The sequence below is a fragment of the Prionailurus bengalensis genome, chromosome D3 (genome assembly GCF_016509475.1).
Source record: "Prionailurus bengalensis isolate Pbe53 chromosome D3, Fcat_Pben_1.1_paternal_pri, whole genome shotgun sequence".
Lineage (NCBI taxonomy): Eukaryota > Metazoa > Chordata > Mammalia > Carnivora > Felidae > Prionailurus > Prionailurus bengalensis.
This window is the reverse complement of record NC_057356.1, coordinates 58,138,331-58,150,969: the sequence shown is the minus strand read 5'-3', so window position 1 is coordinate 58,150,969 and position 12,639 is coordinate 58,138,331. Positions and strand designations below refer to the sequence as shown.

Below are 12,639 nucleotides of genomic sequence, written 5' to 3'. Positions count from 1 at the left end.
CATTTCTGAGCATGTCATACAAATGGAGGATATAATTCATGGTCTTCCGTGAGACCTTCTTTCAGTTAGCTTTTTTTTTTTAAGGTTCATCCATATTATAGCATGTGATAGTACTTCTTATTGCCAAATATCCCATTGTACGGATATATGGTGTTTTGCTTATCCATTCATCAGTTGCCAGACATTTGGGTTGTTTCTACTTTTTGGCTGGTATGAATAATATTGCTCTGAATTTTCACGCAGAAGTCTTGGTGTAGATGAAGGTTGCCTAGGAGTAGAATTGCTGGGTCATATGATAATTCTATGTTTAAGTGATGATTTTCCTATTTTTCAAAAAGGTAAATGATTAAAAGACTGAAATGTGGATCTAGAAGAAAGTACTAAAAGGAAACAGTTGTTTTTTGTGTTTTGTTTTGTTTTTTTAGTTATGGCTCAAAAGGATTTGAGAGATGATAGGAAGATCACTGTCCAATTCCTGAAATTTCCTCTATTATTGAAGCTGTGTGACATTCAATTAATAGCAAACATTTTTTTTTCATTTTACTTTAGTTATGCTTTATAATGGGATGTCTCTGAGCCCAATTTTACAATTTTATTGATGACTTCTAGGGTATCTATGATAGACAGCAGAGATCCCCACCCATGTGCATCAGTCAGGTTGTTAAAGAACTTTGACCTAGACACTGGAGAAATGTTCTCTTTTTACATGAACAATTCTTTAGGCCAAAAGGTTGTGAGTTTAAAAGAGGAAAGAAATGAAGTTAGAAGGTAGGGGTAGGTAATTAAAAGGGGAGTTGCTGTGTCAATTATCATCGATAATTAAAAATGATTGTAAAATGATATCACCAAATTGACCACCAACATGGTTCTAGCAATCCGCATCCCTAACAGGAGTGCATTAAAATATCTGTTTCTGCACTCTTGTTAACTCTTGATATTATTAAGTCTTTGAATTCTGCCTGTTTATTAATTTAAAAAGTGGTATCTTTTTGTTGCTTTTAATTTTTACTTTCCCAAGATTAGTTGTGAGAAGGTTTGATACATGTATTGGCTGCCTGTGTTTACTCTTCTGAGAGTTGCATCTTAGGGTAGTTTACCTGATCATTTTGAGTTATTTTTTTCTATTATGGATACAATACTTCTCATTCATCACCTTTTGATGACTTCTTATTAAACCTTCTCCTGAGATTATTCCAAGAATCTCTTTCCTCTTCCCAGACACTGTCTTTACTGCCACCTTTTGTAGTAGATGAACTCACTTCATACTTTACTGAGAAGACTGAGATTTTAAAAAATTCATTGCACCAATATTTTATGACCACATACTATAGGCTGAATATACAATATTCATAACATATAGAAGATGTGTTATAATATATCATATATAACAAGACATTTGTGATCCTTGCCCTCGTGAAGCTTAAAGTTGGGTGGTGGTAAATGAGACTTTGGAATTCTGGAATAGGGAACAATGACAGACACATGCTTCACATAAGGTGACTAGGGAAGTACCCTCTCAGGAGACAAAATTTAAGCTCTTATCTAAAAAAGTTAACACAAGGAAGAACAGAATTAAGAGTGCTAAAAACAGCTATAGGTATGATGCAGCATGTACTAGAAACTGAAAGAAGACCAAACCAATGCAGTTGGAACATAGGATTTAAGGAAGAAAGTGCAAAGTCAAGATAGAAAAGCATAAAGGCCATGGTAAGAAGTTTAAATTTTAAGTAAGGGTCACTAAATGTTTAAGAAGGAGAGTGGTATGAAATGAGCTAAGCAGAAGCCAGATCATGTAGAACATTCTAAGATAGCCAAGGAGTTGAGATTTTATTCTATATGCATCAAGGAGTCTTTGAAGAATTTTAGGCCAGGGAGCAGTAGACTGCTATTTTTGAATGATCTTTCCATCTGCTATGGAAAATAAATTGTATGAGGGTAAGAACAGAACTCTCTACAGAAGCCAAGGTTTGTACTATGGTGGGAGGAGTACATACATTTTGGAGGTAGAATAGAAATAAAAGAATATGCTTACAGATTGCTTGGGAGGGGAGAAAGAAGGAAGGAGAGAAGTGAAGGACACTTTTTGACTTGAGTAGCTAGCATTTACTGAAATAGAGTCTAGGATAGGGTGAATGTGGACTGGGGGGATTGGAAAAGGGAAATAAGATTTCTGTTTTAGCTTTGTTATCTGGGAGATGTCTATCAGACAGTTTAGTGGACAGGGTTTAACGGTTGGGGGTGGGGGGGAAGGTCAGGCCTGTAGAAACATTTGGGAGTCAGCAGCATACAGAGGATATTTAAAGCCAAGAGCTTAGATAAGGTCACATAGAAAGAATGTGTAGAAAAAAGAAACAAGGGGTGGGTGCAGGTACAAGCAGAGAAAGAGAAGTCTGTAACAAATAAGGGAGAAGTTGACCAGCGATAGAAATTGATCTCCCTATCTTATTCAGGACTGTGTTCCATCAATTATCCATTTCCTGCAATCTTTTCCTTTACTAGCCACTTCCCAGGATTATAAAAATTTTAGGTCATTCCTCTCCTCAAAATTATACTCTCTCAACCAAATTTCTTTCCAAGGTAACATTTCTGCTTTTCCTCTTTTATTTCCATGAACAGCACCAGCCCACTTTTTGAAAACTTTTCACATTGCCACTCTTGGTTTTTCTCAGGTTCCCATCTACACATTTTCTAAGGTTCTGTTTACATTTCTTTGAACTTTTTCTCAGAAATTAATACCCATTCCTATAGGGCCAACACCAATCTAGATGACTCCTAAGTCTAAACCTCTAACTTCAATTTCTCTTAGGAGGATTAGATTCAAATTTCTACTTATACACTAGGTAGGCTTGGCCTAGAAATCCAACCTGTTTAATAATTAGAGAAAAGAATGTTAGAGATGGAAGAAACCCAGTAAATATCCAGTTGAACTCTCCCATTCATAGGCAAGGAGACGGAGGAGCACAGCATTATCTGTAAAGTCACATGGTTAATTACTAGAAAGACTAAAACCTGGTATTCTGGACCCTCACTCCGATGGTCTTTAAAAGCAAATTAATCATCTTTATCACAACTCAGTTCTTTTTCCTGACTTGTTTATTGTTCGAATCACACAGGTCCAAAACCTTTGGCTTGATATTTAAACCTTTTCATAATCTAACCTAACTTACAAATTTAATCTTTAGTTTCACTTTCCCTTACTCTTCTGGTAAAACTAAAGTATACTTGCTACGGTGCCCTCACATACTGTGTGCTTTTCTTCCTTCACTCAGACTCTCTCCAAGTCTTCACCCACCTGAGACACACACACACATCCATAGATACCCCTAACCAATTAAAATTCTACCTTATGTTTTATAACTTATTTCAAATATTACCACTTCCAAAAACCTCTTCTTAATTTCTTTCTATTTCTTGTGTAGCCCTTATATTATCTAATAGATGATAAATATTGGTATATTTGCCTTACTCTACTATTAAAGTACCCGCTGGTAGGGGATTCTGTATATTTCCTGTAGTACTTTGCAAGCCAGTTTTTTTTAAATAATAATAGATGTTCAATAAAAAATTATTGCTCAGTATTATGTAAAAATACAAAAATGGTCAGATTTTTAGAAATCTGCACAATTACAGAACTAATGTTACTTCAAAAGGGTCATCTTTGCATAGCCAACAGACATCAAATTAACTAAAAAACAGACCAGAGAACATATAAGCAATCAGAGTTCTTGTGACTTTTTAAGTCGTTATCATCTTTCATGTGATAATTATCTTCCAATGGTTTGGCTCAGTTTGTGCCCTACTATTTGCTCTTGTTTGTCATTAAGGTTTCACGTATTATTTATTTTCATTCTATAGCATTTATGCAGGAGGCAGCAATGTAAGCTCCCTTGCCTGTGATTCTTCCCACAGATAATAGAAAATAAATTGCAATTAGATTTTGGTAATTGTATATAATTAACTCAAAATGAGTTGTTAATTATAAAAAAGATGTTTTTCACTTCCTCATTATCTCATTTATTTTAGTTTCAAATTCTTAATGCCTCACTTGAGTAAGTTTAATATTTTAAATGCACATTTTTAATACTAAGATAATCTAAATTTCCAAATAAACAAAATTTAGCTTAAAATTAAATTTTACCTAGGGAGTTCTACCAGCAAAAATCAAAGAGCCTGCAAGGTAGAAAGAAGGTCATTTCCCACAACAATTCTTGATTATATTTTGTGAAATCAACAGACATTTTGGTTTAAACAATTCTTCAAAGGCTGCTCAAGCTGTACGTATTTTCCCTTGCCCCATCTCTACCTCCTTCTGGGGTTAGTGGAGATAATATCATTTTCATAGTCAACTGAATCAAGGAGACAGATGAACTCATCACCTTTACTTCCTTGAATCTCACATTAGATTAAATAATTTAAACACTGTTGAGTAAGAATTCTTGGCTTTCCAAAGACAGTCAGACTTTGCAGGCAGTTGTCAGAGTTTATTCAAACTCTTACAATGTAGATTAACATTTTAAAAGGTCTATGGTATTATAAAACACATATTAGGAAATATTTTTTGGAAGTAGTGTATCGTCTTACCTTATTTTTGTCATCATTGGAATGTGGGACATGCATGCCCAGTGCACCTAAACTTTAAAAGTACATCCATCTCTTAGACTGCAGCACTAGTTTGTAAAGCATTCACTACCCTTACCTGAACAGCAGCGATGAAAACTGTCATAAATTACAAGCAGGAGTATGAATTGCTACAATCTTTTAGAAAATAAAATTGGCAGGGACTATTATAATTTGTAACTATAAATTATACCAAAATATCTTTATGTAAAAATAGCCTTTGACTTATTTATTTTGGGGAATTTATTCTTAAAATATACAAGTACTAAAACAGAAGAATATAAGTACAGTCATGCCTGCTGTAACCTTATGCATAGTAGTAAAGAACTTGAAACAACTTGAATGTCCAACAATAAAAGTGCTAGATAAGTTATAGTACATACAGAAACCACAGACTATTATGCCTTTATAAAAAACAAGTTTGTATTAGTTTTCTATTGCTGCTATAATGAATTAACAAATTTAGTGGCTTCAACAACATAGATGTGTTACTCTGTAGTTCTGTAGGTCAGGAGTCTGACACAGGTCTCACTGGGCGAACACTGAGGTAGAGGCCGGGCTATGTTCCTTTTTGGAGGCTCTAGGGGAGAATGTTACGTTGCTCATTTGTGTTGTTGGCAGAATTAGTTTCCTGGCAATTGGAGGCCCCCATTACTTTGCTGGCTGTCAGCTGAGGACTGTCCTAAGTTTCTAGAAGCTACTTACATTTCTTGGCTTGTGACCTCCTTCCTCCATCTTCAAAGATAGCAATGACAAGTTAAGTTACTCTTATGCTTGGAATCTCTTCTCCTTCCATCCCATCTCTCTGACCCAGAAAGAAAATATTCTCCACTTTTTAGGATTTGTGATTAGACTGGGCCCAACCACATAATCCAGGATAATCCCCCCATCTCAAAGTCTGTTCCCTTGAGCATATCTGCAAAGTCCTTTTGCCATGTAAGGTATCATACTGAGAGTTTCCAGGGATTAGAACACAGACATCTTTGGAGAGCAATTATTCTGCTTTCTACAGTTCTATATCTAAAAATCTGATAGATAACCATTAAGTACTGTTAAGTGTGTTTGGGGGGTAATTAACAAGCAATGTGTTCAGTTTTGTCTCAAATGTTTATTGATGTTATATATATATGATATAGATACAGATAGGCATAAAGAAAGATATAGAAGGATACACATCAGTGTGCTAGCACTAATTCAACCAGGATAGGATAGGGAACAGAATAAGGAATAAAAGATGACTAATTTTTTCTGATGTTTCTTTGGATGTTTTACTTTTTATGAGAAAAAATGTTTTTCTTTTGAAATTTAGCAAAGGATAACTAAAAATAAACTGGAATATGACACATTGGACCAGATGGACATAACAGATGTATTCAGAACATTCCATCCCAAAACAGCAGAATTCACATTCTTTTCAAGTGCACATGGAACATTTTCCAGAATAGATAATGTTACACCAAAAAACAAGTCTCAATAAATTAAAAAAATTGAAATCATATCTTGCATCTTTTCTGACCATAACAGTATGAAGTTAAAAATCAGTCACAAGAAAAAACTGGGAAAGAACACAAAACAAACACATGGAGGAAAAATAACAGGCTACTAAACAATGAATGGGTCAACCAGGAAATCAAATAGGAAATCAAAAAATACATGGAGACAAACGAAAATGAAACCACAATAGTCCAAAAGCTTTGGGATGTAGCTAAAGCTGTTCTAAGAGGGAATTTTGTAGCAATTAGGGCCAACCTGAAGAAACAAGAAAAATCTCACATAAACAACCTAATCTTACACCTTTGGAGCTAGAAAAATAAGAACAAACAAAACACAAAGCCAGTAGGAGGAAGGAAACTATAAAGCTAGAACATAAATAATTGAAATAGAGGCTAAAGAAACAATAGAACAGATGAGTGAAACCAGGAACTGGTTCTTTGAAAAGTTAAACAAAATTGATAAACCTTTAGTCAGAATCATCAAGAAAAAGAAGGAAGACTCAAATAAATAAAATCAAAAATGAAAGAGAAGTAACAATCAACACCACAAAAAATACAAAGGATTATAAGAGAATATTATGAAAAATTATATGCCAACAAGTTGGACAATTTAAAAGAAATAGATAAATTCCTAGAAACATATAACCTTTCAAAACTGAATCAGAAAGAAACAGAAAAATTGAAGAGACTGATTACTAGCAACGAAATTGAATCAGTAAACAAAAAACTTCCAAAAAACAAACTCCAGGACCAGATGGCTTCACAGGTGAATTCCACCAAACATTTAAAGAGTTAACACCTATTCTTCTCAAACTATTCCAAACAACAGAAGAGGAAGGAAAACTTCCAAATTCATTCTACGAGGCCAGCATTATCCCGATACCAAAACCAGATAAAGATACTACAAGAAACCAACCCATTGACCCCTGAAAACCAAAAACCAAAACCAAAACCAAAAAAATACAGGCCAATATCTCTGATAAACTTAGATGCAAAAATCCTCAACAAAATATTAGCAAACTGAATACAAACTACATTAAAAAAAATCATTCACCACTATCAAGTATGATTTATTCCAGAGATGCAAGCGTGGTTCAATATTCACAAATCAATCAATATGACACATCACATTAATAAGAGAGAGAATAAAAACTATATAATCATTTTATTAAAAGGATCACTACCTAAAATATATAAAGAACTTACAGAACTCAACACCAAAAAAACCAGATAATCTGATTAAAATTTGGGCTAGAGAACCTGAATACACATTTTTCCAAAGAAGACATACAGATGGCCAACAGACACATAAACGATGTTCAACAACACTAACCATCAGTGAAATGGAAATCAAAACCACAAGGAGATATCACCTTACACCTATCATAATGGCTAATATCAAAAACACAAGAAATAACAAGTATTGGCTAAATGGAGAAAAAGGAACCCTCATGCACCATTGGTGGGAATGCAAATTGGTGCAGCCACTGTAGAAAATAGTATTTAATATTTCTAGATATTAAAAATAGAATTACCATATGATCTAGTAATTCCACTACTGGGCATTTACCCAAAGAAAACAAAAACACCTGCTCAAAAAGACAGCATTATTTACTGCAGCATTTTTTACAATAGCCAAGATACAGAAGCAACCCAAATGTCCATCTATAGATGAATAGAAAAGAAGATTTGGTACATACATATACAGTGGAATATTACTCAGCCATAGAAAAGAATGAAATCTTGCCATCTGCAGCAACATGGATGGATCTAGAGAGTATCATGCTAAGTGAAATAAGTCAGGCAGAGAAAGAGAAATACCTTATGATTTCCTTAATATGTGGAATTTAAGAAACAAAACAAATGAAAAGGAAAAATAAAGAAAGAAACCCCCAAAGAGACCCTTAAGTATAGAGAAGAAACAGAGGGTTACCAGAAGGGAAGTGTGTGGGAGGATGGGTAAAATAGGTGAAAAGGATTAAGAGTACACTTATCTCGACAAGCACTGAATATTGTATAGGATTGTTGAATCACTGTATTGTATACCTGAAACTAATATAACACTGCATGTTAACTATATGGGAATTAAAATTTTTAAAAAGATGTAGTATGCATGTATGTATGTATGTGTGTGTGTGTGTGCATATATATATATATGTATATGTATATATATATATATATATATATATATATATATATAATGTAGTATATATACACAAGGGAATATTACTCAGCCATGAATAAGAATGAGATCTTGCCATTTGCAACAACACAAATGGACCTAGACAAATACCACATAATTTCACTCACATGTGAAATTTAAGAAATAAACCAAATCGGGGGGGGGGGGGGCACCTGGGTGGCTCAGTCGGTTAAGCGTCCAACTTTGGCTCACGTCATGATCTGGCAGTCCGTGGGTTCGAGCCTCGCATCGGGCTCTGTGCTAATAGCTCAGAGCCTGGAGCCTGCTTCTGATTCTGTGTCTCTTTCTGTCCCTCCCCCACTTGTGCTCTGTCTCTCTCTCTCAAAAATAAATAAACATTAAAAATAAAAGAAATAAACCAAATGAACAAAGGAAAAAAGAGACAAACAAACCAAAAAACCAGGCTCTTAAATATATAGAACAAATGAATGGTTACCAGAGGGGAGATGGGTGGGGGATGGGTGAAATAAAGGTGATTAAGAGTATTCTGATTTGATGAGCCCTGAGTGATGTATGAAATTGTTGAGTCATTATATTGTACACCTAAAATGAATATAATACTGTATATTACTTATGCTTCAATTTAAAAAAAGTAGAATATGAAACAAAATGTATAATATCAACACATCACTTACTCACTCATAAAGAAATGAGATCCAGAAGTTATATACTAAGATTGTCTTTAGATGATAAGATTATGGGTATGTGTTAATTTCTTCTTTTGGCTTATCAGCATTTTATATATTTTCTCCTACCATAAGCAAGCAAGTAAATATATAAGCAGGATTACAGAGGACCCCAGGAGGGATATCGTGAAAAAAAAAAAAAAAAAAAAAAGGAGGAAAGGAAGAAAGCAGAAAGAAGGGAATATAGCAACAAAAGAATGTAATGAAAATATGACAGAATAATTAATGTGTCTAAACATATTCAGAGAATTAAAGTTTCTGGTTAGGTTTGGGAATGACAAGACATGAGAATCTAAGTTACACAAGGTCAGAAATTTTTGTGTTTTGTGCACTGCTGTATCCCCCAAAGTTTAGGATGTATCTAACACCTGATGGGAAACTATAAATATTTGAGTGAACTAACAAATAAATTATTACAAAGAAAATTAAATAAGGCATTTCTAAGCTTTAGAGAAAACAATTATATAAAAATTAAATATTGTAATCATATAGTACATGACCCTGCTGTGTATAAAATATATACAGTCTGATTGTAAATATAATAGCTATACTGAGAGGACAGAAGGAAAAAGCATTATGTGTGGGTATGCACATTAGAGGCAGAAGGGGAAAAGGGAGAAGAGTGGAGAGAAGGAAGAAATGGAGGGAATGGTGAAAAAAGAGAGAGACAGCAAATAGATGGTTAACTATGAGAGCTAAATCATCATCTTTCATAGCAGACAGTCAATAACCAAGGCCCACATAAGTCTGTTATTCAGAAATAAGGATATAATGCTAGAAGAAACAGTTATAAGAAGAAACATCTAAAACAGTCAAAACTTCTCTCTAAGGAGTGAAAGTTGGGAGTACCGCTGCTCCAATGTACAGGCAGTTGCTATTTTGCAGAAGTCTTGTTGAACTGGTTGACTTTTTAAAAAATTTTTTAAATGTTTTTATTTATTTTTGAGACAGAGACAGAGCATGAGCAGGGGAGGGGCAGAGAGAGAGGGAGACACAGAATCCGAAGCAGGCTCCAGGCTCTGAGCTGTCTGCACAGAGCCTGACGCAGGGCTCGAACTCAAAGACTGTGAGATCATGACCTAAGCGGAAGTGGGACACCCAACCGACTGAGCCACCCAGGCGCCCCCTACTGGTTGACTTTTTAAAGTATGTGTATGCTTGCTATCAAAAACAATAAAAATTAAATAAAAAATAGATTATGGCACGTCACAAAGAGGCCAATACTATGTGATTCCACGTACGTGAGGTAACTAGAGTAATCAAACTTACAGAAACAGCAGAAAGGTGGTTGCCAGGTGCTGGCAGGGAGAGGAAACGTGCAGTAGTTTGATGGGTATAGAGTTTCAGTTTTGCAAGATAAAAAAGTTCTGGAGACTGGTTACATAACAATGTAAATATACTTAAAAATGGTTTATATGGTAAATTTTATATTATGTGTATTTTATCACAATTAAAAGATGGCAAAATTGTCTGAAATGAGAATTCTTTGGTTCTGCTTCTAATAACAGCTGAAGAGTTCTATAGGTCCCAAACTCCCATAGTTACTCCCATAGTTACATATTTCTCTATGTAAACAGAGAAAACAAACAGAACTGAAGCACTGACGAGTCACGGAAAACAAGCAGAAACTGGAAGAAGATCAGCACCTGAAGAATGCAGTGGCACTGGGAGGGTTCTCAATTTCTTTTTTAATGGCTTTCAGCGGAAGGCCGGTCTTAAAGACCCAGAGAATAGAATCTGAGCTGACCAAAGCACTTGAAAAGGGAAAAAAACCCTGGAGAGGGCAGAGAGAGAGAGAGAGAGAGAGAGAGAGAGAGAGAGAGAGAGAAGCCTCAAATTCTGTGTAACAACCCTGCCAGTTTGGGCTGACCGCTGAACTACACATGAATGAGGCCGACTCAAGCATCCATCCAAGTTAAAGTTCAAAGGGCTCGGCAGTGATTTTCACTGTTACGCGTGGGAGATAGGGCTTGGAATGTGAATTCAGTCAAGTTAAATGCTTGCTAACACACACAAAAAATTAACATTGTTTAGAGGACTAAAAGTGAATTCTAGAGTCATTCCCAGTACCAGGAAACAATAAAAAACTGCTAAATGTACAAAGGAAACCATGACCAATACTCAAGATTAAAGCTGACCAATGGAGAGAAGCCCCAAGATAAACCAGGTGTTAGAGAAAAGCATTTTAAAGGAAAATAATGAATAAAGGAATTGTAATGAATAAAATAGGAAATTTCAGTAGAGAAATAGAAATTTTAACAAAGATACAAATAGAAATTCTAAAACTGAAAAATCCAATATCTATTAAAAAAAAATCATTCTATGGGCTTAACAGCAGATTGGAAATAACAGAAGAGTTGATGAACTTGAGAACAGATCAATAGAAATTATCCACAATGAAGAAAAAGGAAAAAAAAAAGATTCTAAAAAATTAGGGACTTCAGTAAAGATCTAATATACTTGTAAATGAAATCCAGAGGGAAAGAAGAAAGAAAAAGGTAAAAAAAATTTTTTTTTAACAAATAATGGCCAAAAATTCTTCAAATTTCATGAAAAGAGAATTCTCAAACATAGCTTTGATGGTGAAAACTGATTTAACTTTTATGGAAAGCAACTGGGCCATGTGAATCAAGAATCTTAAAAGTATTGATATGCACTTTGAGTTTGTAGTTCTGTTTATAGGAATCCATACCAAAGACATGCGTAGAGATAAAGTAAAAAATTTATTCTAGCAATGCTCTTCAAGGCATAATTTATAATAGCAAAACCTTGTATTATCCAATAATAGGCTAATAGATAAATATTGAGCAATACTTGTCATACAATAATAGATATTTGTTGAATGAATTAATATCAAGTTTTCATAAAATAAATTATGACATCAGAAAATGTTACAGTGAAAAAGCAAAAATTAAAATTCAGCATAAGTATAATCTCTATTACTCAAAATAGAATATATTATTATAAAAGAAAGATAGAGGGAGAGGGCTCAAAGGATCATCTCTGAATGGTAGGATCATGAATGATTTTTATTTTTTACACATTTCTGTATTGTTAAAAATTTTATAGTGAGAATGTATTTATTTATATTATCAGAAAACTGGACCTATATAAAGCTGTAAAAACATACTAAACATATCCTTAATATCTTTGCCTTAATATCTGTATCCTACATGTTCTTGCTTTCACCCACCCATAACTCAGGTTTACCTTGGTCCAGAGTCATCCCCATTCATATCCAGATTGAGTTCTCGGGGTTTAGTAAACTCTTTAGCAGCAACGAGTTCTCTTGACTTAAATACAGCTTGATTTCTTAACCTGGAAAAAAAAAAATTAGAGGCTTTCTAATCCTGTGGAACCTAAGCAACTGAATGGTAACCCTTGCAGGACCAAATGCTTTCAGCTAGACCTCAAACAATTGTTTTCAAATTAAAACTTGATCTGTCAGAGCACCAGCATGGCTCAGTTGGTTGAAGAGTCCGACTGTGGCTCAGGTCATGAGTTTGAGCTCTTTGCTGGCAGCTCAGAGCCTGGAGCCTGCTTGGGATTCTGTGTCTCCCTCTCTCTCTGCCCCTTCTCAGCTCATGCTCTGTCTCTGTCTCTCTCTCTCTCTCTCAAAAATAAAACAAAACATTAAAAA

The 12,639-nt window shown here is 34.6% G+C and overlaps 1 protein-coding gene across 4 annotated transcripts in view; it reads right to left on the bottom strand.

Annotated features, from left to right (window-relative positions):
* KIAA1328 (KIAA1328 ortholog) overlaps positions 1-12,639 on the bottom strand; it is a 347,018-nt gene that overhangs the window by 111,887 nt on the left and 222,492 nt on the right. For 2 of the 4 annotated variants that reach the window (XM_043558639.1, XM_043558641.1), the window contains one exon: positions 12,210-12,317. The exons of the other annotated variants lie outside the window; for them this stretch is intronic. In XM_043558639.1, coding sequence (XP_043414574.1) covers positions 12,210-12,317 — 108 coding nt within the window. The remainder of the gene's footprint in view (positions 1-12,209; positions 12,318-12,639) is intronic. 4 annotated transcript variants of the gene reach the window in all.